Below are 25,629 nucleotides of genomic sequence, written 5' to 3'. Positions count from 1 at the left end.
TAGTTCATTTGTCTCGGTCATTTATCACATCTGTTGTACATACAATATGCAAAGGTCAATTAAATTCTCATCAAATTCAAAAAGACAAAATTAACAGGGTAGACACTTATATTATTGATGTATAAAATGAGCTTTGGACCAAGTACAGAACCTTGCGGAACCCCATATTTTACATTAGCTAAATCTTTATCTCTAAATTGTACTTCGGTTGGCAAGGTAATGTTTCAATCAGGAATGAATATCAGAATGAATTTAGCTATTAGAAAGGATTGGTTACAATTACAAATATATGATACTGTAAATGTAATATTATGTTAATATATTATGGGCAGAGAAGGGACAAGGACTGACAGATACAGTTATCCTGAGCCACAGATCCGACCACTATGCACACACCTGTGACCTGTATATGGTTATGTGCATACTGTATATGGTAGGGGTGCACGATTGTCAAATTCTGACCGATTCCGATATTATGCGGATTATGCTGCCTTCAAACATTAGAAATACACAAAACAAAAGCGACAGAGGCATTGACGGTCAGATTATTATTGCGACATCAATATCTGTGAAAATAATTTGGATTTTCTTTAGACCGATCCGATACGGCATTTTTATGGCCGATATTGCCGTTTTCGATATGCTACCAGTACCTGTTATATCATGCATCACTAATATGGTTATGTGTGGTGCCCGTAGTAGTTTAATTTTGTTACGTAATGGCAAATGACACATGACATCATCACAATGATGTCACAACATTGTCATCACAACCACGTAAATGTCTTATAAAGTATTGTCAAATGAAAACAATGACATTTTGCATCAATCCCCAGCATAAGAGAACATTTTAGTTGAATATTGGTGCTCATAAGCTTAAATTCAAAGGCAAACGTAAATCACAGCTATGTCCCTGCTAAGCTTCAAGTCTGCAGACGAATTAAGCCACCTGCTTGATGACTACGGCATAAAACATGGCCCCGTGGTCGACAGCACCAGAAGTCTGTATGAAAAGAAGCTGAGAGAAGCCATGACCAATGAGAAAGAAGCCAAACCAAGCCCTGATTGTAAAACCTACTGCAGAGAAGAGGATGTCACACATAGGCTACAGGTCAGAAATGACTGCCAGAGGAACGTGTGCCAGTACGATACGCCACCGACCACAAGCGGACGTGTCTACCCTACTGCGCCACCAAGGTCTAGTGGGTGGACTAAAAAGGACGCAGCACAATCATCTACCCTGATTCCCAGATGGGTTTACTTCCTGGTCTTCGTAGTTTTGGCGGTTTTCTTCTACTATTTGATCTCCGAATTGTTCACCTCATGGTTAGAGTTACAGTAATCCGTAAACATCATTGCTGGAAGTGAAGCCCCCCCCCCCCCTAAAGGCGGTGGTGCGTGGCTGGAGGACCATATAGGCCCGTGATAATGTGTCAGCTCCTTTCCAGATTGATGCTGGGCAAGTAAAAACACACACTTAGCTCCGGATACTGGTTTCTATTTGCTGTTCAGTGCTGTTTGCTGTTCCCATTTAAATGATGGTTAGGAACCAATGGACCATTACAGTTGTGGGGGTCCCGTGGTCTAATACCACAGGTGTACAAAAGTGTCCTTGTATGTGCGAGTGTATCCAGGGCTAATCTTGCCAAACCACTGGACTGATCAGCTCCAAATATACCGTGACATTATGGGCAAACATAGAAAAGAATCTTTGATTTTCCCCAAAAAATACTTGTCCTCCACAAATGCAAGCAGAAGTGTCACAAAACTTGACAGCTGTCCCAGGTGCTTGCATCACAAACGTAGCATTCCAATATACATGGAGACAACTGGGAAATGCATTTTTAGGCTGCAAAGCAGCCTGAATTGCGTGAATATTTCTTAGTTATTTCACACACAAAGTTTGTAACAATTATGCCTATTGACAAACAAATATGCGCAAAATAAAATTATACTACTGGGGTGGAAACACGGAATAGCATGAGGATATAGGCGATTTGACCAGTCGAAGAGATGATCAAGCAAAAAAATATTTGCCATTATTTTAGGAAGGTGGCGATATGTTTATTATATATCAATAAAGAGGTCAACCTGCAACATAAGATTATTGTTGAAGGGCTAAACCAGATGCCTCTGCCTTAACTGAGTGCAGCACAAATAGCGTTTGGAACAAATTATTATGAATGTACGTATATATGTGGTCTGTGTCTCTCGAGATAAACCGACAGGAGTTTTTTTTTCCCCCGAACAGTTTATAGTTTTTGAAATAATTAACTAACATTTTATAATGGATAGAAGTAAAAGCGGTCCTGAAGCTGTGGTGATGTCATCATTGATAAGTCATACAGGGGTTCTTGAAGTGAATGTAGCATCAACATCAACCCCCATTTTATTTACTTTACACTTTAATACATTTTCAAAGATTGCAAAAGGTAGTGAACATGTTTAAAAGATTTCTGTAAAATTGGTTCCGTGGCCAAATGTTAGTTAGTTAGTTAGTTCCATTTATTGTCCACAATGTGGAAATGTGTCTTCGGTCTCATAAACAGTAAACAGTAACAACACTAAAAGAGATTTAACGAGACATGGTATAATTTAGTGCCTTAATGGCAGGAATGAAGGAATTTTTAAAGATGTTACGGTTAGCTTTAGATACTTTGTACCGTCTACCAGAGGGAAGTAGTTCGAACTCCCTGCAGAGTGGATGAGAGGGGTCAATTGCCATCTTGACAGCTTTTTTCCGAAGTACTTCCTTGTAGATACAACTTAATTGTTTCTGTCGCTTCCCAATAATATTTGAGGCTAGGTTCACTATTCCCTCTATCAGGTTCTTATAGACGCTATGCTTGCTCACTCTAATAGAAAGTTATAAATTGACCCGTCCCTTACAGAGTAGATTGGGATCCCAGAGATTAAGAGAAGTGGTGGTCTGGGGACTAATCCATGTCAAACTAGGGGCTCCTGAAATGAGCACCCCTCAAAAGAGGTTGAAACCCGCTACATTAGGGCATTGAGTATTAAGTTCAAGTCAATCAATTCCTACTGTACAACCAATGTCTTTACGAATCATGCAAAGAAATGCAGAAACATGGATGCATTAATCCAACCAAAAGGCATTGACGGTCACGCGCGAACACCCAATCCGATTTGAAGAATGTGGGGTGGAGGTGCTGCCCACAGTGTCCGAGATTGGCTACACAGAAGACCAGTGGGCGGAAACAATCCCCCTGACTATTCCAGCAAGAACAGTGATACAGGCAAATGAAGGTTGCAGGTCACCAGGGGGTCACCAACTGCTTTGTTATGTGGTGCATATACAACAGTTAATGTTAAATCGAGATTCTCGGGATGAAAGAAAAACGTCAGTGGAGGGAAAAAAAGGAGCACACTGGAGAGGTCAGGGCCATTTAGGGTCCCAGGGGGTGGCTGTTTGTCCAGTTTGTTTGAGTGGATACTGTACTGAGTGTATAAGCCTTTTACCGTTTTATGTCTCATCCATTTGGCGTTTTAGACACGGTCCACAAAGACAATGTGGAGGACTTCCTACGTTTAATTAAACTTCATATAACCACTTTCAAACAGGCGGACTATTTTGGAAACGTCATTAGAGACCAACGTTTTCAGTGTAAAGTATTATTATTTAAAAAATAGAAAGGTCGATAAGTTCACGTCTCATCATAGCTTTTGTATGTGGGCATTTTTGTCACCTTTTATAGTTTTCTGAAATGACATGGGTTTCTAAGAGAGACTACACAACCACCATCATTTATATACTGGAACCCCAATCTACACTCATTTAACAGTGTAAAACGGAACCAAATGGACCTCCACCGTTCCATTTATACACGCAAGAGTTATAGACCCAGGCAGGTTCCATTTGGACTCCTGGTGGTCCGCAGATCCAACGTTGAAAAACACTGCTCTAGAAAAACGTTTCCACTTTTAGCCACCATCTCACACAAGGCTTTGTATGCCAGGCTCGAGACCAAAACCCAAGACAACAACGCAATACATGAAGTGTAGGTACAAATACGATGTGTAGAAGGAAATCCACCGTCTGGCCGTTTTCCTCTTCCTCTTCGTGGTCATTTTGGGATCGAATGCCGTGTGGTCAGAGAGCTTGGCCTTCTTGACAGCGATGGCCTGGGATAATAAACCGGGTCTGAGGCCGGCCACCGAGCGACGCGAGTGGCACGCCTCACACTGTAGGACGTCCAGGGCGGCGACGGCTTCGTCCTTCTTGAGGACGGTGTTGGGCGAGAGGCAGGCGCGACACTGCACATATTCCTTGAAGTAGCTCCGCAGCACTTGCTCGATGTGCTTCAGCTGAAGTAGTCTTCCTTTGAACACGAGCTTGTTACTGCCGTCTATGGAGCCGCTCAAGCTCAGCTCGGCGGAGAGGAACATCAGCACGTGCTTGGGCTGGCGGCGCAGCAGTCTGCAGATGTCCGTGAAGTTCACCACGGCCGTTTTCTTCCTGGCGCTCACTCGCACCACCTGAGGCTTTACGCCCAGGTCGTTGTACGCGTCTCCTCCCTCCGATTCTACCCACTGGAAGGGCTCCTCAGGTTTCTTGCTCTCGGACATGTTGGGGTCGAAAAAAACCATCTAGCCTGCTGACATGTCTGTAGACCGAGAATAGCCTGATTGATTGTGAGTAGCCTGATCAGTTAGCCTGATAAGTACCCAGTCTGTCCACAGAGGCGTGACGTATTCTACGCTTCTCAGCCAATCCCATCAAGAAGCGGCCTCGAGGTCGCGTGCAGTGCACTGGCCATATATGGAGCGTGTTTTCAGTGTACAGGGTGTGATGCGGTCAGATCTCAACATGGAATGTCAGAACAGGTCAGCTCCATATATGGAGATCCAAGGGTGGCAGCGTGGGCAGTGTCTTGCATGTACAGGGTTTGATGACGGCCCAGGTAGGGCCAGGCCTTCATTTTCGCCAGGGTGACGGCAGACTGCTGGGCGAGTGTTGTCGCTTTGGCATGGGATCAACTTTGACCAAGAAATGCACAATGAAAAACAGGTATGGACAAGGGTTCATGGCCATGGCCATGTATAGCGTGTCTTGATATCACAATGCGAATGCGTGACCATATATGGGGACATTCCCGAATATGGGCTTAATATCCCTGATGATGTCATAGTGATGTCACGAGACGTAGGCACAATATATGGCACAATATATGCCTAGGCAAGTTAAGTACGATGAGTCAGACATGTTGGGAGGAAAAAAGAAAGGCAAAAATGTTAGAGTCTTCTTGATACGGTATAGATTTCCACGGGAAATCTGGGGCGGCTGCAACGAAGACTCTCATTTCCATTCATATTATCAGATCTGGGAGAGTTACTCACTGGATATTTAGTCTCCATACATGGGGATATCCGACTAGGACGTTGGGATATACGACATATCCGACTAGCATGTTGGCCTATATGATATGTCTAGAATGACAATCCCTATATTTGGTCCGGGCTGACTTAGTGCTGATCGATGTGGTAAAACCAATATATGTATAGATACGATTGGTAGTCATCGTGACAAAGTATAGTCAGATAATATACCAGTAAGACGCGCAAACGCGGGAAGCGAACGCAGCTCATACATATTTGGGTTTTGGACGTATAGCTGCTTTGGGGACTCCTTATATGGTTATGGCTGAGTCATGGTGACGTAATCACTCAGCTCCATATATGGGCACAAAAGCGGGACAGACAGACAGACACACAGACAGACATGATCTGCTAGGTCTCATAGTAAGTGCTCACTGCATTCGCAATAACCGTGGTCTGCTCAAGGGTATGCTGTCAGAGAGTTAAGCATTGTGGTTAAGTTCTAATCGGACACCACTGCAGCGGGTTCCAACCTATGCAACCAGCACTAGGTCGTACTGCTGGGGCAGATCGGCATGTGCACACATCCGCCTGGGTGACGTCAGACTGCTGGGTGAGTGCAGTCGCTTTGGCATGGGATAAACTTTGACCAAGAAATGCACAATGAAAAACAGGTATGGACAAGGTGTGAATTCCGTTTGTGTCCGAGCATAGGCATGGTAATGCCCCGCCTGCCTGTGATTGGCCTACCGATACTGCCCGTCTTGACTGTCCTCCGAGGTGGATATGCAGGATAGTGGATAGTCTGATGCGAGGTTACTCCGTGATGGGAAATAAATGATACAAGTAGTATGGTATGATACAAGAGAACGCTAACTTGTACGTTTTATTTTTGTAGAAGAGGCAAACTAATATTGTTTATGCCGTTTGTATAATAATAATTGATTGAACATGCACGCCATACATAGAAATGTTTTTGTGTGTTGAAATAGGTGAAGGGATGTAGTTGTATGTATGTATGCACAAAAAAAAAGGAAAAGAAAGGGTCAAAGTCAGCTAACAACAGTGACATAAAACATGTAGAAACAAATGTGAAAAGAAAATGTATTTGCTACAAAGAATTGTACATGTGATTGTGTGAAGTGTTTGTGTTGATTGTGTAATTTGTTTGTATGTGTAAACTTGAAACATTATTGTAGCCTACTATAAAAAGGTCTATTTTTCCTTCATCTTTATCCTTTAGTGTAATAGTAGGCCTATTAGTTTACTATAATTAGATTAAAACACGATAATCAACACTAACACTTTATTTAGAACACACCCCAATCAAATCGTAGTACAACATATGTGTTCAATCAATTATTCAATCAAAGCAAACGGCATAAACAATATTAGTTTGCCTCTTCTACAGGACAGTCAAGACGGGCAGTGTCAGTAGACCAATCACAGGCAGGCGGGGCGTTACCATGCCTTAGCCATGCCTATGCTCGGACACAAACGAGATTCACACATGGACAAGGGTTCCTGGAAATGGCCAGGGTTCATCCATCCTCAACCGCTTATCCGTAGTCGGGTGGGGGCAACAGCTTCAGAAAGAATGTTCCAGAATTACCTCTCCAGAGCAACATTAGTGACTTCCTCCTGGGGGATCCCGAGAAAAAGTGCTGCGTTTCCTGAACAATATAAAATTACAGCCAAGAAGTTGAATTGCACATTCAAAGAAGTTAAAGAATGCTTCTGAACATCAATTTACTACAGTATTAAGCAATAGAACATATATTTATTTGTTAGTTTGACCCATTCTAACAACTCTTTAATCTCATAAAAACGACTGAAATCCAGTGCAAGATTCGTTTGATGCTTGGGTATCATGATTTGATCGAACATTGACGCCATCTTCTGGTGAAGGATAAGGTAGCTACAGAGTAACAACGATCGACACCGGAAGACCAACAACCTGAATGTAAATTGAGATTCAATGGCCTCTCCAGATTACCCCCATGAAATTAATCTGTAATTTTGCCTCTCCCAAAACCAACAAAATTAATGTAACACACAACGACACTACATACAGTCCTGCCAAGCTGTTGCAAAGCTGAAATCCCAAATTCAGACGTAACATCATCCTCTTGAGAATGAGAATGTGTGCAGGACAACACCAGCAAGGAGGGTTTTGGCAATTCTTTGGACATTACCGATTGTCCAGCTGATGTTGCAGATAGCCAAGCTCTTGTACAATAGATGACCCACTTCGCTTCTATGACTTGCCACAGACCCACATCTAAAATAAACAGGTTTGCATTTCGATGGAGATGCTACCTCATACGACTCCAGCTAAGCTCTGAACAGGTCATGGTGGGTCTCAGGAAGGCTGTCTCTGGCTCATCTGTCTTGACAGCTTTCTGGAACCAGCGACTCTTCCCTGTGAACACACCTTTTGCAAGGAGTGAACAGCTGCACAGTGCACAAGCCTTATGGGCTGCACCCTCAACCACAATTAAACTTCAATACACATTTTAACAGTCCGATTTTACGCTCTACAACTACACCCACCATGATGCACGTTGAAGGCTCTACTACTATATAGCACAGATTACCAATGTCAAAAGAGTGAAATTAGAGAACTCAAAGTTTCCCGAATGAGTACTAAATGTTCAATCTGGGATTTGAATGCATACAATTCTATTTCAACCTAGCTTTACGGTAGCTATATGCTAGCACATGATCTGCAGTGGCTGGAGGCGGTCTCCACCACACACTCCTGTTGGGGGGACCACACCACCCGGCGTAGTTGAATAAACATCTTTTCCGACACAATTTATAGGCCCTGCTTGTGCAAGATAAAATGTTCCGTCATTGTGCATTTTCTTCAAAACACACAACAACACACGCTGCACATGCTACTACGCCTACACATTGGTCCAAAACTCACAATTAGATACACATTAACTCTGGGGTCAGATCCCATTCCAATTGACTCTCCCTGGCTTCCAAACTTAGAGGGCCTTGGGTAGGCGACCAGGCCTGGGGGAGACCTGTGCTTTGAGGAGCCCAAATGTCTTCTTAAATCAGACAAAATGCTGTATTTTAGCACCAACAGTGCACTACGTTTGCACTTTTGGCCATTGTTAAACAAAGAACAGGTCCAACAATGAATCTAACAAGTAAATTCTATCTATTTGTTTTAATCTATATAATTTAATAAAATAATCAATAATCTATCGCTTATTTGGGATGTAATCATAGATGAAAAGAAAAAAAATACATGGTGAAAATAGCTGATCTACAAGCTTACGACGCACATGTTGATCCGCTATTTTCACCATTAGACGACACGGCTGTATGACAAATGATAAATAACACTAAGTGGTTCATCAATTAGTTATATATAAAGAATTACTCGTGAGGGGCGACTGGTAATGTATGTTTAAAGTGCTCTAAACAAACAAAAAGTCCAAAGACTTTGGCTTTTGAAATTACATCATATTGCTGCAGACATTGGAGAGGATAGTACCCCTGAAAAAAACAATAAAACATGCTTCTTAATTATTCAATTAATTGATTCAAAAGTAATCAATAAAATAATCACGAAGAACATAATCAATAGCATCCCTAATGAAGTCATTAAGGATCAAGTAATGTGCAACAGCATTCCATGGATTGTCTTTATTAGGGCTAAAATATTATCCGTCATAAAATCTGTATTCACAGCCATTCCCCAACACTGGCACAGCTGAAAAAGCTGGAAAGAAAACCTACCAACTTCTGCTTGTACAGTTTGAAAAATGTTGTGGTGCAAGACATTTTGAGAGGGACTGAAAAAGTCTCCTTGTTTTGGTATGTGTGCATCAGAGCTATTGAAGAGAGTTGCGCCATCTCCATTCACGTCATCAGGCCAGGCCTCTCACACACACACACACACACACACACACACACACACACACACACACACACCACACACACACACACACACACACACACCACCCGCCCCCCCCCCCCCCCCCCACCCTCCCTATTGGCGAATAGTGACAGAGCCCTGAACCAGAAGTTTACGGAATGCACTGGTGTTTATGGGCATCTATTTGAGTTACATGAACCATGTGACCGGCGCCGTTTTCTGCCCCCTCAATGGCGCAACTCTTTTGGGGCCGATATCGATCTTGCGTAAGGTGAAAATTGAAATATTTCCAAAATTATTATAGGTCAAAACCCATGTCAAAACTGTTCCTATGTGTGTATGGGGAGGAAGGGGAGAATATTTAGGCCTGTCAAAGACGCAAAGTGATATTATACTATACTGTATATGTGATTGACTTTTATTCACTTAAATGGTATTAAACATTGATTATCACCGATCGAGTGAAAATCAGCCGATTCATATCGCTGGGCAATCGATCGGAGCACCTCTAATCGATCGGAGCACGTCTATACACAAAATAAAAACAAACAAAGGCTTACAGTATATATAAATATGTATCCTAAAAATAAGACTACATGGATGACTTAATGAATGTTACAATTGGGATTTCCCTTTCAAGTAAAACCACATATTAAAAAGTTGAATATTTACATCAATTGCACAAATACAACTATACATAATAATACATTCTGAGTTGACAGTGAAATAATCCACAGGCAGGTCCGAGTGAGAAGCTGCATCCTGGTCCTACAGTACAATGTCTCAACCAGGAACTTAAAAAAAACTCTAATCCAGGACGGGCGATTCTGCAACACAGCTGCATTCTGGTCCTACAGTACAATGTCTCAACCAGGAACTTAAAAAAAACTCTAATCCAGGACGGGCGATTCTGCAACACAGCTCAAACTAAGATACTGTGATGACCGCTTAAGACGTAGAAGTAGAACTATTATTTACAGTACATTTCACATTTTCGACTTTTCCTCCATTGCTTCCTAAATCCACAGTCACGTGTAGAGAGAGCGCACAGTGGCCATTTCCTGTCTCTTGCTCAACAGCACGCTGCATCCGTCGTTCACAATTACCTTCAAGTTAGGAGGAGACGACGTCGACAACCGCAGAATCCCAAAATCCAATGCTGTATAATTCATATCTAAAAACCTTTTCCTCTGTACAGATGGAATTCTAACTATGCGAACAGACAGACCTTTCCGAAGTGTCTAAGCTTACCCTGGAAGGCTGGACTTGTTCGTGGACGAAAACATTGAAAGACTGCCATGCCAGAATACTCCCCCACAAGAGCAGAAGGAACGTAGGCCTTCAGAGCTGGCGGAGGACAGCCCGCCTGTCTCTCCACAAGGCATGTAGCTCCTTGACGATCAGGGGACCGATGAACACCATGCTGCATCCCGTCTGTAGACAGACACACAGACACACACAGACACACACACACACACACACACACACACACACAGATCGCTTAGTGACATCAGGAGAGATTTACTTATCCACTGGAGATTTGTACACATTTCTTTTACAGAATAGGTTGGGGTTTCACAGTTAAAATAATGTGGATGTAATGTGGATGTAATGGGGGTCCCATGGTCTATACTCTAAGGCAGTGGTTCTCAAAGTGGGGTCGGGTGACGCCCAGGGGGTCCCCAGCTAAATTAGTTAACACTAATTATGGACGTGTATAGAGCACCGAAGTCCTGACGTCACGGTCAGTAGACACGGTCATTGAAATCCCCATTTCAATGCAAATTTTAGATCTTAGATCTCTTCATATAAGAACTGTGTTTGAAAAATAAAAAGATCACCCCGGCCTTTTCACTCATATGGATATGAAGCATCGACTGAAGGTGGAAATGTACAAATATACCCAAAGAGTAACAAAATATGCGTTAGAAACGAGTCAAACAACCCAGACTCTCCCAGAGACTACATTTCCGGGTAGGCGGGGTGGCTGCAGCTGCCCGTCGCACAACAGAAACTGAATGTTAATTACGTTTATCTTTATTTTATTGATATTTAATGTTTCGTGGTTAGTACGAGTTGAGTCACCACCAGCTGAGCTTAAGTCAACGAGGAATCTCAGGAACGCAATGTGTTGACAGCGGGGCGTGACGTACAGCATATTAGCAGCGACATTGCTTTAATATGTAGTTTCAAGGTTTTTGCGGCCACATTAATTCCATTTTCTCCAGAAAGTGGCTGTATCAAATATGAATGAATATGACATCATTAACGACACACAGCCACTCCCCTGACAGAAAGGCCGGGATGGTCAGTTTATTTTTCAAACACAGTTCTTATATGAAGCGAGTAAGCGACCTAAAATCGCCCTATGGAGATTTCAATGAAAATAAATAAATACATGAACCTGTGTATTGGCGCCCTCTACTGAAAGTGACGTCAGACTTCGGGGCTTTTCAGAGTAAAATCTGCCCTCATCCGCTTGGCTCTCTAGCGCCCTTATTATGAAAAATTCCCTGGCAAAATAAGTGCTAATTATGGCATCAAAATTTTAACCACCTATATAATATACAGTACACCGTCTATTTGACAATAGGTGGGCCGCAGCCAGAGGCTACAGGTATTTGGGGTTCCAAATGGCAGGTTAGCATTAGCAGGTCTGTAACCCTGACAGTTCCGTTATGGCATTGAAAGCAAAAAGTGCAGATAACGTAGGTGTATTGTATACACAGTATCTTACCATGACGATGAAGAAGTAGAAGACACTGATCCAGCCCAGTTTGCTCTCGATCAGCGACACCAGGTACTGTAGGACAAGAACGTGTTATTCATGGTCACTTAACACCTGCAGATCGTCCATTTCTGCGTGCATGGCACGGTGGCATGCACTCCAATGGCTTAGAGGGGTCCAAAATCTGAGCACGACTAGGTGTTTTGTACCTGGCCCCCTGCGGCTCCGAGGCTGCCAGTGCCGTCTATGATGCCCGTGACGGTGGCGAGGGCCTCGCGGCTGCCCCTCAGGGCGTCCTGTCTGCCCAGGTCAGCCGAGATGGCCGAGCTGATCATGTTGGACGGACCGCCGATGAAGAAGCCTGTTATGGCCAACAGAACGGCATTCACCACCTTGTCATTAGGAGAGTCTGAGAGAGAGAGAGAGAGAGAGAGAGAGATGAGGGGGGTAAAAATATGAGATGATGAAGAGGTTGAGGTTTGGATTGTCCATGAGAAAACATACTTAAAATGTCCCATAGAACAGTAGTTCTCAAACTTTTCAGGACCCCAAAAATATCATATTTGAAGTGGGGACCCCCACAAAGTCATATTTGAACTGTGGACCCTCAACCCTGACAAGCTTTAAGTTGTAGAAGTTGAGGCATTACATTTAGTTTTGACTCAGCCTATCTTACAAGCTCGCAATGCGAGGCTTGTGTACACCAGCTATTTCTGCGTCTAGATCAAACATTTTGCCTCTTTCTGATATTATTTGACAATTTGGCTAATGTTTCACATTGTTATAGTACAGTATAGTTTGCGGATTACTTTTGATCCAGTAATGGTCCCAAATCATGTGGGGACCCACAGATTGAGAACCACCATGGCATAGACACAAGTTTATATCAGTGGTCTCAGTTCCAGGGGGTCCCACTCCCTAGCAAAATGGGGCACAGTTTAATGTCACCATTATTTCACCCAATGAGTAAGACTGCCCATTCAGATCATAGGTTTAACTCTCTCTCACCACTGCTGTAGAAATATTTTATACATCTAATCAAAACATTGTTTTATTACAAATGGGTGTCCGACCGTGGCCCAATGATACAGTTTGAGGGTACTTGAAAATGTTTGAGAACCACTTGATGACAATTTGGATGATTCAGTAAAACAAGTCTGTATTTACACCTGTAGTCCACCAGGGGTCATAAAATTCACCTCTGTTTTCATAAGGGGAACTAATGTCTTCAAAGTGGAAAAAGCACACCCTGGCCACACCATTAATTTATTCTAGATAAACACTCTATTCAGTGGTAGCTCACCACTCCTATATGCTAACACAGTGGAAACTTTAACATTATATGAATCAGACATACACAAAATCTTCAGTTTAAATGGACGCGTAAGGGTCCATTTGGTTACATTTATACACTTTCAGAGATAAGAATAAATTATATTAATACATTTTCTTTTGTTGATGGCATTATTGTGTTATTTTATGCTATGGTATGCTACCACAATGGAAACAAGTCCAGAGGACATTTTTGTGTTGTCCTTTTAGCAGGGTTTAGCAGGGTTCCCAAACATTTGTAACAATAGCAATCATACAGTGCAATAATGAGGCTCTTACACCTGTGTGTCATCGATGACCGACTCTGAGCAGATTTACAGCTTTTAGATCCATTCCTTTTGTCATGTGACATCCTGTACACATAAAGCCAATTAAGCCACAGGAATTTCTCATAATGTTTGGCACAGGTTTTATTTTAATTTATTAAAATTACATGCCTGAGGAAGGTCCGGAGGGACCGAAACGTTGCTTCATTAAATAAGACAATACTCATGTACCGAGCAAATACACAGTGTGCGGGTGTACCTTATTGCTTTCATTGATGTCCACTGGCCTACGCACCTGTGCATACGCCTAATTTCTAGGTGAGCGAAGGTTTTCTCCTACAATTTTATTATGGACAAATTACAAAATCAATAGTCAAAAACAATGTATAGGCTATAGGCCTTTCCCAAAGCATTTCATTTTGTTTCTCATATTTCCAGGAATACCATGACAGTGGGAACCCTGTTTCAGCCTTATATCTGACTGTACCACATGCTGTTTATATTTTTGACTAATAAAAGTATTTAATGAAAAATAAAGTGTGTGTGTGTGTGTGTGTTCAGACTCACGGCTGTAGCCCACCAGGGAGCCCATGGCCAGCAGCAAACTGACCGCCAACACAGGCGCTCTCTTTCCCAAGCAGTCAGAGATCAGACCCTGCACTGTGCCTCCTGAGAGAGACGGGGACAAATGGAACGGCATTAATATAAGGGCATTACGAGAAGTTCCCATTCAACTCCACTGTATTTGTAATGGGAAGCACAGCAAGACACAGGTCTGGTTGGTGGCAAAGCAAACAGATCAATGGACACAAGTGATTCAAGTCACTTGTGTCTAGTTGACTCCACCCAGCACAGGTGTGATCAATTAAAATAAAGTATACCCGTTTTCGATTTGCTGGGGGGGATGGGAGTGAAAATGATCTGATATGATATGATCTGTACAAGCTTACACTGTGTCACAATGAGCTTGTAAATCAGCTATTTTGGTATTTGCTAGAGTAAGTATATGTTATGGCTTAAGTGGTTAAGAAAAAGTCACTGCAGTCGGTTTTCACTATTCAAACCGAGTGTATATTGGATCACAGAGAACTCATTCTTCTAGGCACTGGGAGGCGAAATGGAACGGAATGCATTGAAGTCAAAGAGCATTGTGTATTTTTATTATTATGATTTTATGACTTTGTCAGATAATCACTTCAATCACATGACCCTAACACGTGCATCCTATATCATTTTAATGAGGTATCTAAATAGCAACTGTGTGGACCGTCTTGGCCCATTCTGCTGCCCAGGCAAGAAATGTAGTCTTTGCTGCACATTGAAACAATGTGTGATGTCTTTTATCTCCAGATCCTTCTTGGACAAAAGGTCTCACAATCACTCAAAGTTAGTGTTTGTTCATACGCTTTCCCCATCTGTTTACATTAAGATTGTTTACATGAAGATTGAAAATGGGTGAAGCTGTCCTTTAAGTATACCCTAATACTTACTCTGATTACCATAATTGTGTGATGTTTACATTATCATAACTATATCCGAGGTGTAATGCCCTAATCGGGGTACGATGGGTTCCCTGTATCATCAACGTGTACGACGTGAACACACTCTGTGTCGTCTTTAATAGTATCGGTGGGGCACGCTCGTCACTCACCGATGATCCCGCCCACGTCATACCAGATGGACAGTCGGTCGGCCTGGGCTTCCTTCCAGCCATAGTTGTTGCTCAGGTAGAACGGAAGCCAGAAGAAGAAGGAGTAATTCACCAGTTTCAGACAGGCGTAGGCCAGGGAATACTGCAACACGGGGGGAGGAGGGGTAATACAGCATAGTCCCAACATCAATTCAACTCAGGGTTCAACTCATTAAACTCACATAAGCCTGTCGAGGTTTAGCTCTTCTTTTTGTCTAAATGTGTATTTATCTCACTTTTATTGTTTTATCTTACTGGAATTATGTGTGGCCTGTATAAGATGCTATACAAATAAAACTATTATAGTGATGACGTCACGAGTTAGAATTGTGTCCTGTGTCCATGTGCGACTCTCCCCTAGCTGGAATGCATCTTAACCACTTTCAACCTGGTGTTCTTATATGTCGTACAGGCATCATGACATGCCCAGACAACGTGACAAGTGTCTTCAACATTTTTATTGACAATATCAGATATGCAAGCTCACAGTCACGTGTCGTGTAGGTCAGCAATTTTCAAATAGCCGAAGTATACAAATATTGGTACATCTGGTACTGAATGAACTGAGGACTGAATGAGGGACACAAAATATTCTCGCTCCCTCATGTCTGGTCCCCAAGACCAATTACCGTACCTGGGGCGACAGAGCTTTTACCGTTGCTGCCACAACCCTGTGGAATGCACTACCTACAACTCTGAGAGATGCCAAGTCTAAACCTTCAAAACCAACCTCAAAGCCCACCTCTTCAATATTGCTTTTCATAGGCAACTCTTTCCACAGTTTTTATTGATTTTACCCCCCCCCCTCAATAAAAGTAGTTTTATTTGTTGTCCCCCATGTAAAGTGTCTTTGGGTACTCAAAAAAGCGCTTTATGAGTTTAAGATATTATTATTAATAAGATAATGCAGACTCACGGGCAGGACGCCAGGCAGGCAGAAGGCCTGGCAGAAGCCGATGGCGGCAGGGGGCGGCGGATGGGGCGGCGTCTCGTCCTGTCCCTGGATGGAGTAGTAGCCTCCGTCACACACCTCCACCTCCTGCTCCCCCTCCTCCTCCTCCTCCTCGTCACTCATCAGAGGCCGGTGGCTGTCCGTGTCCGTGTCCACCCGCCGCACACACGGCTCCTCCTCCAAACCCAGACCTGACAGAGAGACGCACCATGGAGAGAGAGAGACAAGAGAGCCATGTTCAATACACTCTGTGATTGATTGAATACTTTATTAGACAGAAATGTAAACATGTGTCCCGGATCGTAGCTTTAACAATAGGTTAGAATGAACCGTGAGACCAACGCGCATTCAACGCGAGTCTCGCACACATTCAAACGCTGGGTACGGCAATAGATATCCAAGAAGCACGTTGGGACACTTACCAGCTTCCTTGGGGGAGGTGAGTAGACCAAAGAACACGACCACACCGCCAGCAAACTGCACCACAGACGTCACCAGGAAGGCATACTGAACACAGACACAGACACAGACACACACACTTTAGCCATCTACTCTTGTACTTCAGTACAAAAAGAATACAGGACTTTTACTTAAAAAAAAGAAGGTAGGGTTAATACAAACTTGATAATTGGCCCTGTTGAAGATCCCTGGGCTGGTCTATATCAGGGGATCTCAATCTGGGGGTCACGAACACTCAGGGGGGCCCCGAAATTATTTATGGAGGGTCCCCACATTATATATATATATATATATATATATATAAAAAAATAAAATAACTAAAAAAATAAAATAACTTTGATAATATCTGGTATCAGTATTTATTTATGATGTTTTTTTATCTATTATTAAGGTTATTGTAGCGGCTAATTTGTATTGGGGGTGGGAAGGGGGGCGGGACGGGGGTCGCAAGACATGGCCAAAGCATTTCCGGGGGTCGCCCAGCCAAAAACGTGTGTGTGTGTGTGTGTGTGTGTGTGTGTGTGTGTGTGTGTCTCACCTCGTATCCATACTTGAGCACACTGGATGCCAGGAAGGCTCCCAGGATGTTCCCCACAGAGGCACACGCGCTCCACAGCCCAAAGATGAAGCCTCGCCTATAAGACCAAGTGGATATTGATTGTGTTCAGTGTTACCTAAATTACGATTCTTCAAAAGAGAAATCGTGCAATCATGTCATGATTTGTTGAAAAGGCACACATCACATTTTGGAACAGAATTCCTGACTCTTGCTATTAAAATCCCCAAATTATGTTTACAAGTCCTCCAACTGCCAAAAAAGCACATTCTGTGACTCAGGCCCCTGAATGGTGCCTGTGTTTAGGCCGCAGACTGGCATGAATGGATATGATTCAGCGTGCATGTGCATGTGTGTGTGTGGGGATGTGTGAGTGTGAGTGTGTGTGTGTGTATATGTATGTATGCGTGCGTGCGTGTGTGTCCTAGTGTGTATTTCTAGATTATGGTCATCGTGATGACATGTTGTAAGGTCAGATGTTGGATAGATTATTAACCTGCAATTTGGTAAACACATTAACCCAGTCCTTGCTCGCATACAGTATCTTTTTCTGCAATGTCAAGAGCATAAAGTGATTGTGGATAAGTACAGTACAAGCCCTTCTGAGATTAAAGGGAATGGTTGAAAGGCAAGCCCAAAATTCCCTTGAGTTTACAGAAGGCATTTACCATTATACAAAGTTCTCATCTACAGTATCTCACATAACATGAACTTGCTAAACTGAAGCAAACTCTCCACTCCCACGCTACCAAATCGTGGGTTAATTACATTATCAATTTTAAACACTAACCCTGGCATGCCGCATCAACATTTTGGGCAAATCTAAAACGTGAGGGCTTGTTCGTCCCTGAAACTCTTCCACAATCTTCGAATGGTTGCAGAGACTGTAACTCCGCATCGCAAACGTTGTGATAGACATTTGTGTCATTTATCTCCATGAGAATACAATTTTAAATAAATCATTCAATTTCCATTTCTGCTAGATAAGGTAACTAATTGGATCTCAGTAGGAAACGGTTTTATGCGACTGCAAAGGCCAGGACATCCATCCGCGGAAGGAAGTGTTTGAAAATTGTGAGAGACAACAATTCTGTCTTGAGAGACTATGAGCTTGTACAATGTACATTTTCGCTATATTCGTAAGACAATGTATATTGTTGCTGTCGAGCTACCTTTTTTTTTTTACCAATTTTGGACGGGAACCCCTTTTGGTGTTTTAAACATTATGTTATAATTTAGCTATTGAAAAATACTACTAATCTACAAGCTCTGTCTGCTTTTATATTTCGACGTCAGGCCTAAATGGGTTAAGGCCTACTCCTACTTACTACATACTACAGCATCACACATAAGTATCAAAGTAGCAGATCAGACGTCCCAGACTCACCCAGACTTGCCGAACCAGTTGCCCATGACAGCCACCACGCACGGCCACACGGCTGACTGCAGCAGGCCGTTGAGCACCCACAGGCCACAGTACAGGTAGATGTTGTAGACATGGAGCCATTCTGTCAGGGTCCCGAACACAAACTCCTGCAAAGACACCCAGAAAGATGATGTTTATCTTTATTATCCCATTAAGACTTGATGCCGATTCTACAAATGCCTTCTAAATCAGTAGTTCTCAAACTTTTTCGTGCCAAGGACCCCCAAATTGATGGGGCTCCCAGAGACGTAATCGTACAAAATGGGGGTCCGTGGCCTAATATTTTAATAAGGCACTAACACAAGTCGAACTTTAAATCAAAATGTTGATTACATTATTTGAAAACGTTAATTGCAAATGATTCCACGCCTTGTTATAATTATGCGAAAAACCATCCGTTTGGTCACCTTTCCTGGACAAACAGAGGTTACAATACAGGTGGTGTGTGAGTGTGTGTGTGTGTGTACAGTAACTCACCACCACAGCAGAGCCACACAGGCCGATGCATAGCACATAGCGCAGGTTCAGTCGGTCCCCGATTACACCACTTATGTACAGACCCTGTGACATCAAGGACAAGAACACACATGGAGAAGGAAAACATGAAGACCAGTGGTTTTCAACCCTTTTCATATCTAGGCTATTATGTATTCGACTTTTGACACATGATGAGATTTAGCCTCTCAGACCCATGGAAGACTTGGAATATCTTGTTGTCGTTGGATAAGATTTTGTCCACATTGCCATGCTGTATTAATGTGGCACCATTAGGAGAGATAACAGGTAAACGTTGATTAATTAATTAATTTACATTCTCTAGCCTAATTGTGTAGACTTCTTGTAAATTAAGTAATTCAGGTATTTAACAAAAAATTTAACTCTTGAGAGAGTAAAATGAAACTAAATGGAGCCGTACCGTAAGGGTCCATTTTGGTTTCAATTTACGCTCTCAAGAGTTAAAGATCTAAAACGGTCTATTTGGTTGGAAAAGTACTACACTGTGGTGGGTTTTTTATGCGTATGCCGTGATACTGATTTTGCGTGAGACACAATGAAGATATGTATCAATGCCGGGATATAACTGGCTTTCGATGGAGACGTAATAAAGATAGGTTTCAGATTACATACATGTATACAGAGAGACACCGGACAAACCACATTACTTGCTTGCGCAAGTAATAACATGCATTTCCAACGTGCATCGTTCCAGGCCAGTGCTTAACAGGCACCGCTCTAGTGAACTAAAAGCAATGTTAGTACATTTACCAAAAACTAACAAAATAATTAAAACTACTACTATGTGAGGACAAAAAAAAGGTGACCCTACACATGAGAACTCTACTGCCCCAGTAGCTACTTGTTGAGTAGCGGTACATGTACATGTATGTTGACATTCAGTGCTCACTCACCACAGCATATGAGAAGAGGAATATGGTGTCCAGGACTCCCAGGAATAGTGTGGCCTCCTCTTCATCTTTAAACAGACGGTTGTCCTCCCATGTCTGGGACACACACAAAGATCAGAATAACCATTTAACCGAGCATAGTCTTTCTCGAGGCAGACTATTGCAGACTATTGCCCCCCACGCTTCCGTCTCGTCTTTGTACATTACCTACTGTAAATCAAACTATTCAACGCAAAAATAGCATGGTGCTTAGTAGAAAATGTAATTTAAATATATATTTTAATTTAAAGATAATGTTAAAATATGTTTTCATGAACGGAAATGACGGAAAGATGACAGCTTCCGTTCTTAGCTTTCGGGAGGTTTAGTTCCATACTATACATAGCAATCGTGGAATACAATCCATGCGAGACTAAACTGAGCAGTTAACTGCATTATTCAGATGCTGTGCTTATTAACCATTTTCAACCTGGATGCATGTCATTATAAGTGAAAATTGTTTGGCTATCTCCGCACAACATCGTCACTTGACCAATTATAAAATAGGGCTTTATTGTTTTGATTTAGCCTAATTAAAGCTGAAAAACGTGAATTTACTACCCAAAACATTAACCTACAGTGCCTACATTTCTGCTCGAGCAAAGACAGAAAGCCTGTGTGGGCAGTCGTGGTTACTTTGAAGAACTTCATGCACCTACCCAGTAGTAATGACCCTACCCAACAAACTACAGGAGGATCCAAATGACTCAATAGAAGAGGGACATACCATACAACAACCACTCTACCAACCAGGACTAAGTACTGCACCCCAAAAAACTACTTTCTGGCCTTCACAGCCCCTACATCCAAACAGAAAAGTCCTATCTGATTGTATTAAATTACGTTAAACTCACTTTGCCATTGACTTTATGCATGCACATACCCTCTATAGTCTACGGTACATTCCATGGATCTCTGCATATTGACAGACCATGTTGCTACAACTGATAGGCTCCATTATATTCTGAGCCACTTCCGTCAGTACAATACTGAGTAACACAACACAAAAGGAGAGGGGAGACTATCTAACAGTGGTCTATTGTGATTGCACCCACAGATGACCTCTTACACAGGGTGGGGGGAGTGTAACCTGCTCTGTCTTTGGAGTGCAATTATTATAATTTTTGCCAGTGGAACAATTCCACTGGAATGGAGGTGACCTTCTCTTGTCCTACTCACGCTGCGTTGCATATAAGCGTTTAGGTTCTAAACACAATTGGGAGCGTACCTATGTTCACCAGGTTCTATGTTCCCCACCATGCAAAAAAGGTTCTTTGTTCCCCACTTAGAATAAACCTAAACCAGAAACTAGTAATTTTTGTAATTGTGTTACTTTTAGCAGCAAATTCTGATTTAAGCTCAGTCTTTGAACAATCCATTGAACTTTAAGCCTGCCTAGGCTACTTAAACTGTTTTAGCCAACTAAAAATTAACACTGGCATAAAATAAAATAAACATTCTTTGTTCTGTACTACAATTGTATAGTACAAAACACTGAAGTCCTTAAACCAGAAAGCTAACCCTAAACCCTAAGGTAAGTGGGGAACATAGAACCTGGGGAACATAGGGATGACCCCCTTATGGGAAACACTTTTTAAACGTGTCAGTGTTTAGATTATAAACAGAAGAACATGTTTAATCGCCAGTAACACATTTTAAACACATGAATGTGTTTAGTTTTTACAATCAAAAGTCATATATACGTGTTTAGAACACTAGGTGATCTTGTGAGGTGTTTGAGGTGACTCGTGTTCTAGTGTATTTTATATCCATAAATAAACATTTGGCATAAAATTAATTAGGTTTAAACATGTCACGTGTTCCAGTGATTTACAGTGATAATGTACAGATGATTATCGCCAATACGTCACCTCTCCCGGAGAGAACGGGGGCGCGCTGGCATTGTGGACGGACGGGGTCCACTGAGCCGAGATGCTCACTTTCACATTACTGAACGTCTTCCTGGACGCGTGCAGCAGCACATAGCTAGAGAGAGAGAGAGAGAGAGAGAGAGAGAGAGAGAGAGAGAGAGAGAGAGAGGAGAAAGAGAATCTTAGCAAAGCAACAACCTGGTAGCCTGCATGGCACAGTACCGTACTTTAGGATTTAGAATCTGTTATATTAAAAAAAATGATTTTGCACAGTGTGCATATATAGATGAGCGGTGTTTTTTTTTCTCTCCACAACTCGGAGGGGGTATCAAATGGATTTACTGTGTAGTTGTCAAACAATGTGAGAATTCGTGTCACACTTTTGTTTAGGTAGACGCAAGCCTTTGTATTAGTCACTGATTGCCATTATAGATCTGCAGTGAGCTCAAACGTATTACACAATAGCACAGTCATTCAGTACATACTCTATTCTAACTTCTGCATACTTGCAAAATAGTAGCAAAATAGAGCTGAGGTTATTCACTGTAAAAGGCAGTGAGAGGCTGTCTTGTCGTGTGACAGACCGGACAAACAGGTTCTCAAAGTGGTTTTCTTTTCAGCCTCCGTCTACTCAGTCGGCAGTGTAAAAGCGGCAGGCCCAAAAGAACCAAGGGAGATTAGGAGAAGAAACACAGTAATACCGCAAAATCCTGAGCCAATCATTTTAACTCTGAGGGGTCTGGCAGTGGTAACTGCAGTTCTGAAACGAGTCCATGGGTCTCAAAGAGACTAGTCTATTTTGGCAACAATTGTAGGTTGGAGAAAGAAAGACTCCCAAACTAAATACTTTGTTGTACAACAGTGTGGCACACAAATAGCGATCTACAAGCTCACAGCGTGTCACATATGCAACACGTTGTGAGCTTGTAGATTGGCATTTTTTGCTATTTCTTGAACGATTTGAAAAATATACAGTATATATATTATTGATAATTGTATTACCCCTAGATCTGATATTTTTGCATTTTACACTATTGTGTGGTGCGCAACTAAGTACAAATCAGACTTTAGGCCTAGAAGGATTAGAGGGGTCTGGTTGGCTGGAAGTGGTCAAAAACCGCCACGTTGGGGTTTTGTGTCCAGTGTGAGTGTACTGTACAGACTCTTAAAGGCACAGCTGCACACCTCACTTTACATTTCTTATCTAGACTTATCCTGATAAGTACGTTTGAAATGGGCTCACACTTTGGATAATTTAAAACTACTGTGCAGTCAAACATTAACTCACCACCGGCTACACAGTAAACTCCTCACTGTTCATTAAATAGACTCTTGATGAATTAACACTGGGGAATGTTCTGTGTACCGAGTGTGTTGTAAATAAAATGCTTTCTTAATTAGAAAGCATTTTATTCAGCCTAAAACTGGAGGTCTAGAACTTGGGGCCATGTGATCAGTGACATCACGAAGATGTATTCTGGAGGCCAAATAGTACATCGGAATAGTACACGAGGCCCACCCATCTGCGAAGAGGCGGGGAAGCGTTGCGGAACTAGATTACCTAAAGAAGGTGAGGAGGAAGGCTGCGAGGTGATGATGGGTGTACTGCGACAGGTAGCCACAGCACGAGGAGGGAGGCATCACAGGGTCAGCTGGCTGGGAGGAGGACGGAGGATGGAGAAGGGGGAGAGGGGGGGAGGGGGAGGTGGAGCAGGTGTGACCTCAGGGAACAGCCACGGGAGGAGGAGGAGGGGATCAGCTAAGGTGGTCCACAATGCCGGCTAGGAGGATGCACTGGCCTACATCCACACACACACAACAGCTTTGTCTGTGAATGAAATGAAAACGCCGACCAGAGTTCATGTTTAGATACCCTGGTAGAAGTCTGAATGAAGACGTTTAATGAGTCACGAGTAAAAAACATTTCTTACGTTTATTGATAGAGAGGTGTATTTTTTAACATTATTCAGACATACAAAAAGGAAGTCGAACTAAACTCAACAAGCTCACAACACGTGACATTGCATCGCATCGTGAGCTTGGATTCTGCTAGTTTCACTGTTTTTGGAATAGGGCTTAAGAGTTTAATATGGGTCCCAGGGAGACACCAAATTAATCTTTTGGGTCTCGAGCTGAAACGGTCTGGGAACCTAGGGAACAACGCTTTCAGGCTGCCTGGAACTAGTACAAGTAGTTGGAGATGTTGCTATGGTGGAATGCTGTATGCTGAAGCCTAAATAAATTGCCCATTTACTAGCTCACAACATGACATGATGTGTATTGTTTTTGCTATTTGTCATACAATTATCAGTATCAAGTATCGGGTTTAAGTTAAGCTTAGTAAAATCCTAGTCATCTAACTACCTCTGGTGCACCTTTGGATGAGGTAAGACGAGGTGTCACCGTGTAACCATAAGATGGGTATTTCGACCAGCCCTCCGCCCTGAAATACCCAAAGGTAAGGGAGAAAGGGAGATTAGTTACAGACTGGGTGTTGTTATTTGGGTTATCAAGATTTGCATCAGTAAATATTTACTGAAATCACAGTTCTGAATCTGATGGACTGTACTGTACCTATATAGACTATAACAATCCAATAATAATATCTGTTGAAGGCATGTTGACATACTGCTGTGTATGCCTTGAATCACAAGACAGCCGTCTACAATAGACTATATGACAGTCATGCCTCAGGGTTATGTATTTTAATGAAGGACCAAAATGTAAACAAGCCCTTTCTTTTTTTTTTCTGTTATCCTTTTTAGCATCAATGTACACACGTACCAGTACCACTGTATTATTTGCAAACTGTAATAGGCCTAAATATTCAATCAAAAAAATCAAGCAAACCAGTTGAACATGCTGGTGTCCCAGAATCACCCATATTCCGTTTGTTGATCAGATTTGCTTTAATACCAGTCCGAGACTGTTGGTGGATCTGAGCCATAAATTACACATTTTCTAAACATGTAAGGAAATAAACAGAGCCCGTGGCAATATCAGCAGCTATATTTACAGTTTTCTTGAAGACGTGTATCTTTTTGTGCCATATGGGCCATACTAGAATAAAAAATTAATAATACAATAGCCACCTCACTCTGCTCATTTAACACTAATGTAACAGACGAGCATAGAGCCAACGCGTACAATTAAGATATAATAATAAAAAAAACTATACAAATATAGCAGTAGAGTTGTAAATCTTACCTTATGTTGTGTTTGTTGTAGCGTTGAGCCGCTTTGACTGTCACTGTGTGACTGTGTGTTTACTGTTGCAACAGCAGGATGCTGATAGGAAGGCTCTGCATCCCATAGCCTGGAGGGACAAGCGTGCTTGTGATTGGCTGGTTTGCACTACCAATGGAGACTACATAAATGTATTGTCTGTTAGTCAAATCGTCTTTCCAAGTGGGGTCACTCGCGATATAGCCATAGCGGTTAACTCGGGTTAATGCTATAGTTTTATAAGTCTATTGATCTTTCAGTAAAACAGCCCAAATAAATCTCTGTTGTCTCCACGCGTCCGCAGTTGCCTGACAACACCGGCACTCCAGGATATGGGATACTACTACTGTGCGTCGCCGTTAGCTAATGGTGTGTTACCGCCACCAACTGGCCAGAGGTGGAATAACAGACACGTTGAAGGTAAAACATTGCCTGGCTCCAGCC

At 42.4% G+C, this 25,629-nt stretch overlaps 1 protein-coding gene across 2 annotated transcripts; it reads right to left on the bottom strand.

Moving 5' to 3' along the window:
* Positions 1-9,637: 9,637 nt before the first annotated feature.
* On the bottom strand, positions 9,638-25,225 carry slc37a3 (solute carrier family 37 member 3). Of its 2 annotated transcripts, XR_013963628.1 has the most exons (16): positions 25,168-25,225; positions 24,325-24,403; positions 23,522-23,788; positions 21,961-22,075; positions 20,054-20,146; positions 19,122-19,205; positions 18,606-18,751; positions 17,201-17,297; positions 16,626-16,710; positions 16,168-16,394; positions 15,213-15,354; positions 14,129-14,230; positions 12,173-12,372; positions 11,973-12,038; positions 10,125-10,669; positions 9,638-10,042 (listed from the first exon to the last, which is right to left on the bottom strand). XR_013963628.1 is itself a non-coding variant. In XM_080757993.1 (15 exons), the coding sequence occupies exons 3-15, from the start codon at positions 23,599-23,601 to the stop codon at positions 10,577-10,579; spliced, it is 1,530 nt and encodes a 509-aa protein (XP_080614119.1). In that variant the 5' UTR covers positions 23,602-23,788; positions 24,325-24,403; positions 25,168-25,225; the 3' UTR covers positions 9,638-10,576. The 2 variants fall into 2 exon arrangements, 1 of the variants encoding a protein (XP_080614119.1); XM_080757993.1 differs by having other exon boundaries at positions 9,638-10,669.
* Positions 25,226-25,629: the final 404 nt, after the last annotated feature.

The sequence above is a fragment of the Protomyctophum bolini genome (genome assembly GCF_963924005.1).
Source record: "Protomyctophum bolini genome assembly, chromosome: 23".
Taxonomy (NCBI): Eukaryota; Metazoa; Chordata; class Actinopteri; order Myctophiformes; family Myctophidae; genus Protomyctophum; species Protomyctophum bolini.
This window is presented reverse-complemented; position numbering and strand designations above follow the sequence as displayed.

What these genes read in the sequence shown, in the direction of transcription:
- slc37a3 (XM_080757993.1), bottom strand. Translation starts at nt 23,601, where the DNA reads ATGCCTCCCTCCTCGTGCTGTGGCTACCTGTCGCAGTACACCCATCAT. An exon ending in CTCCCTGGTGGGCTACAGCC is followed by an intron (nt 12,373 to 14,128) that starts GTGAGTCTGAAC and finishes TCTCTCTCTCAG; the next exon opens with ACTCTCCTAATGACAAGGTG. An exon ending in TCGGAGCCGCAGGGGGCCAG is followed by an intron (nt 12,039 to 12,172) that starts GTACAAAACACC and finishes CTTGTCCTACAG; the next exon opens with TACCTGGTGTCGCTGATCGA.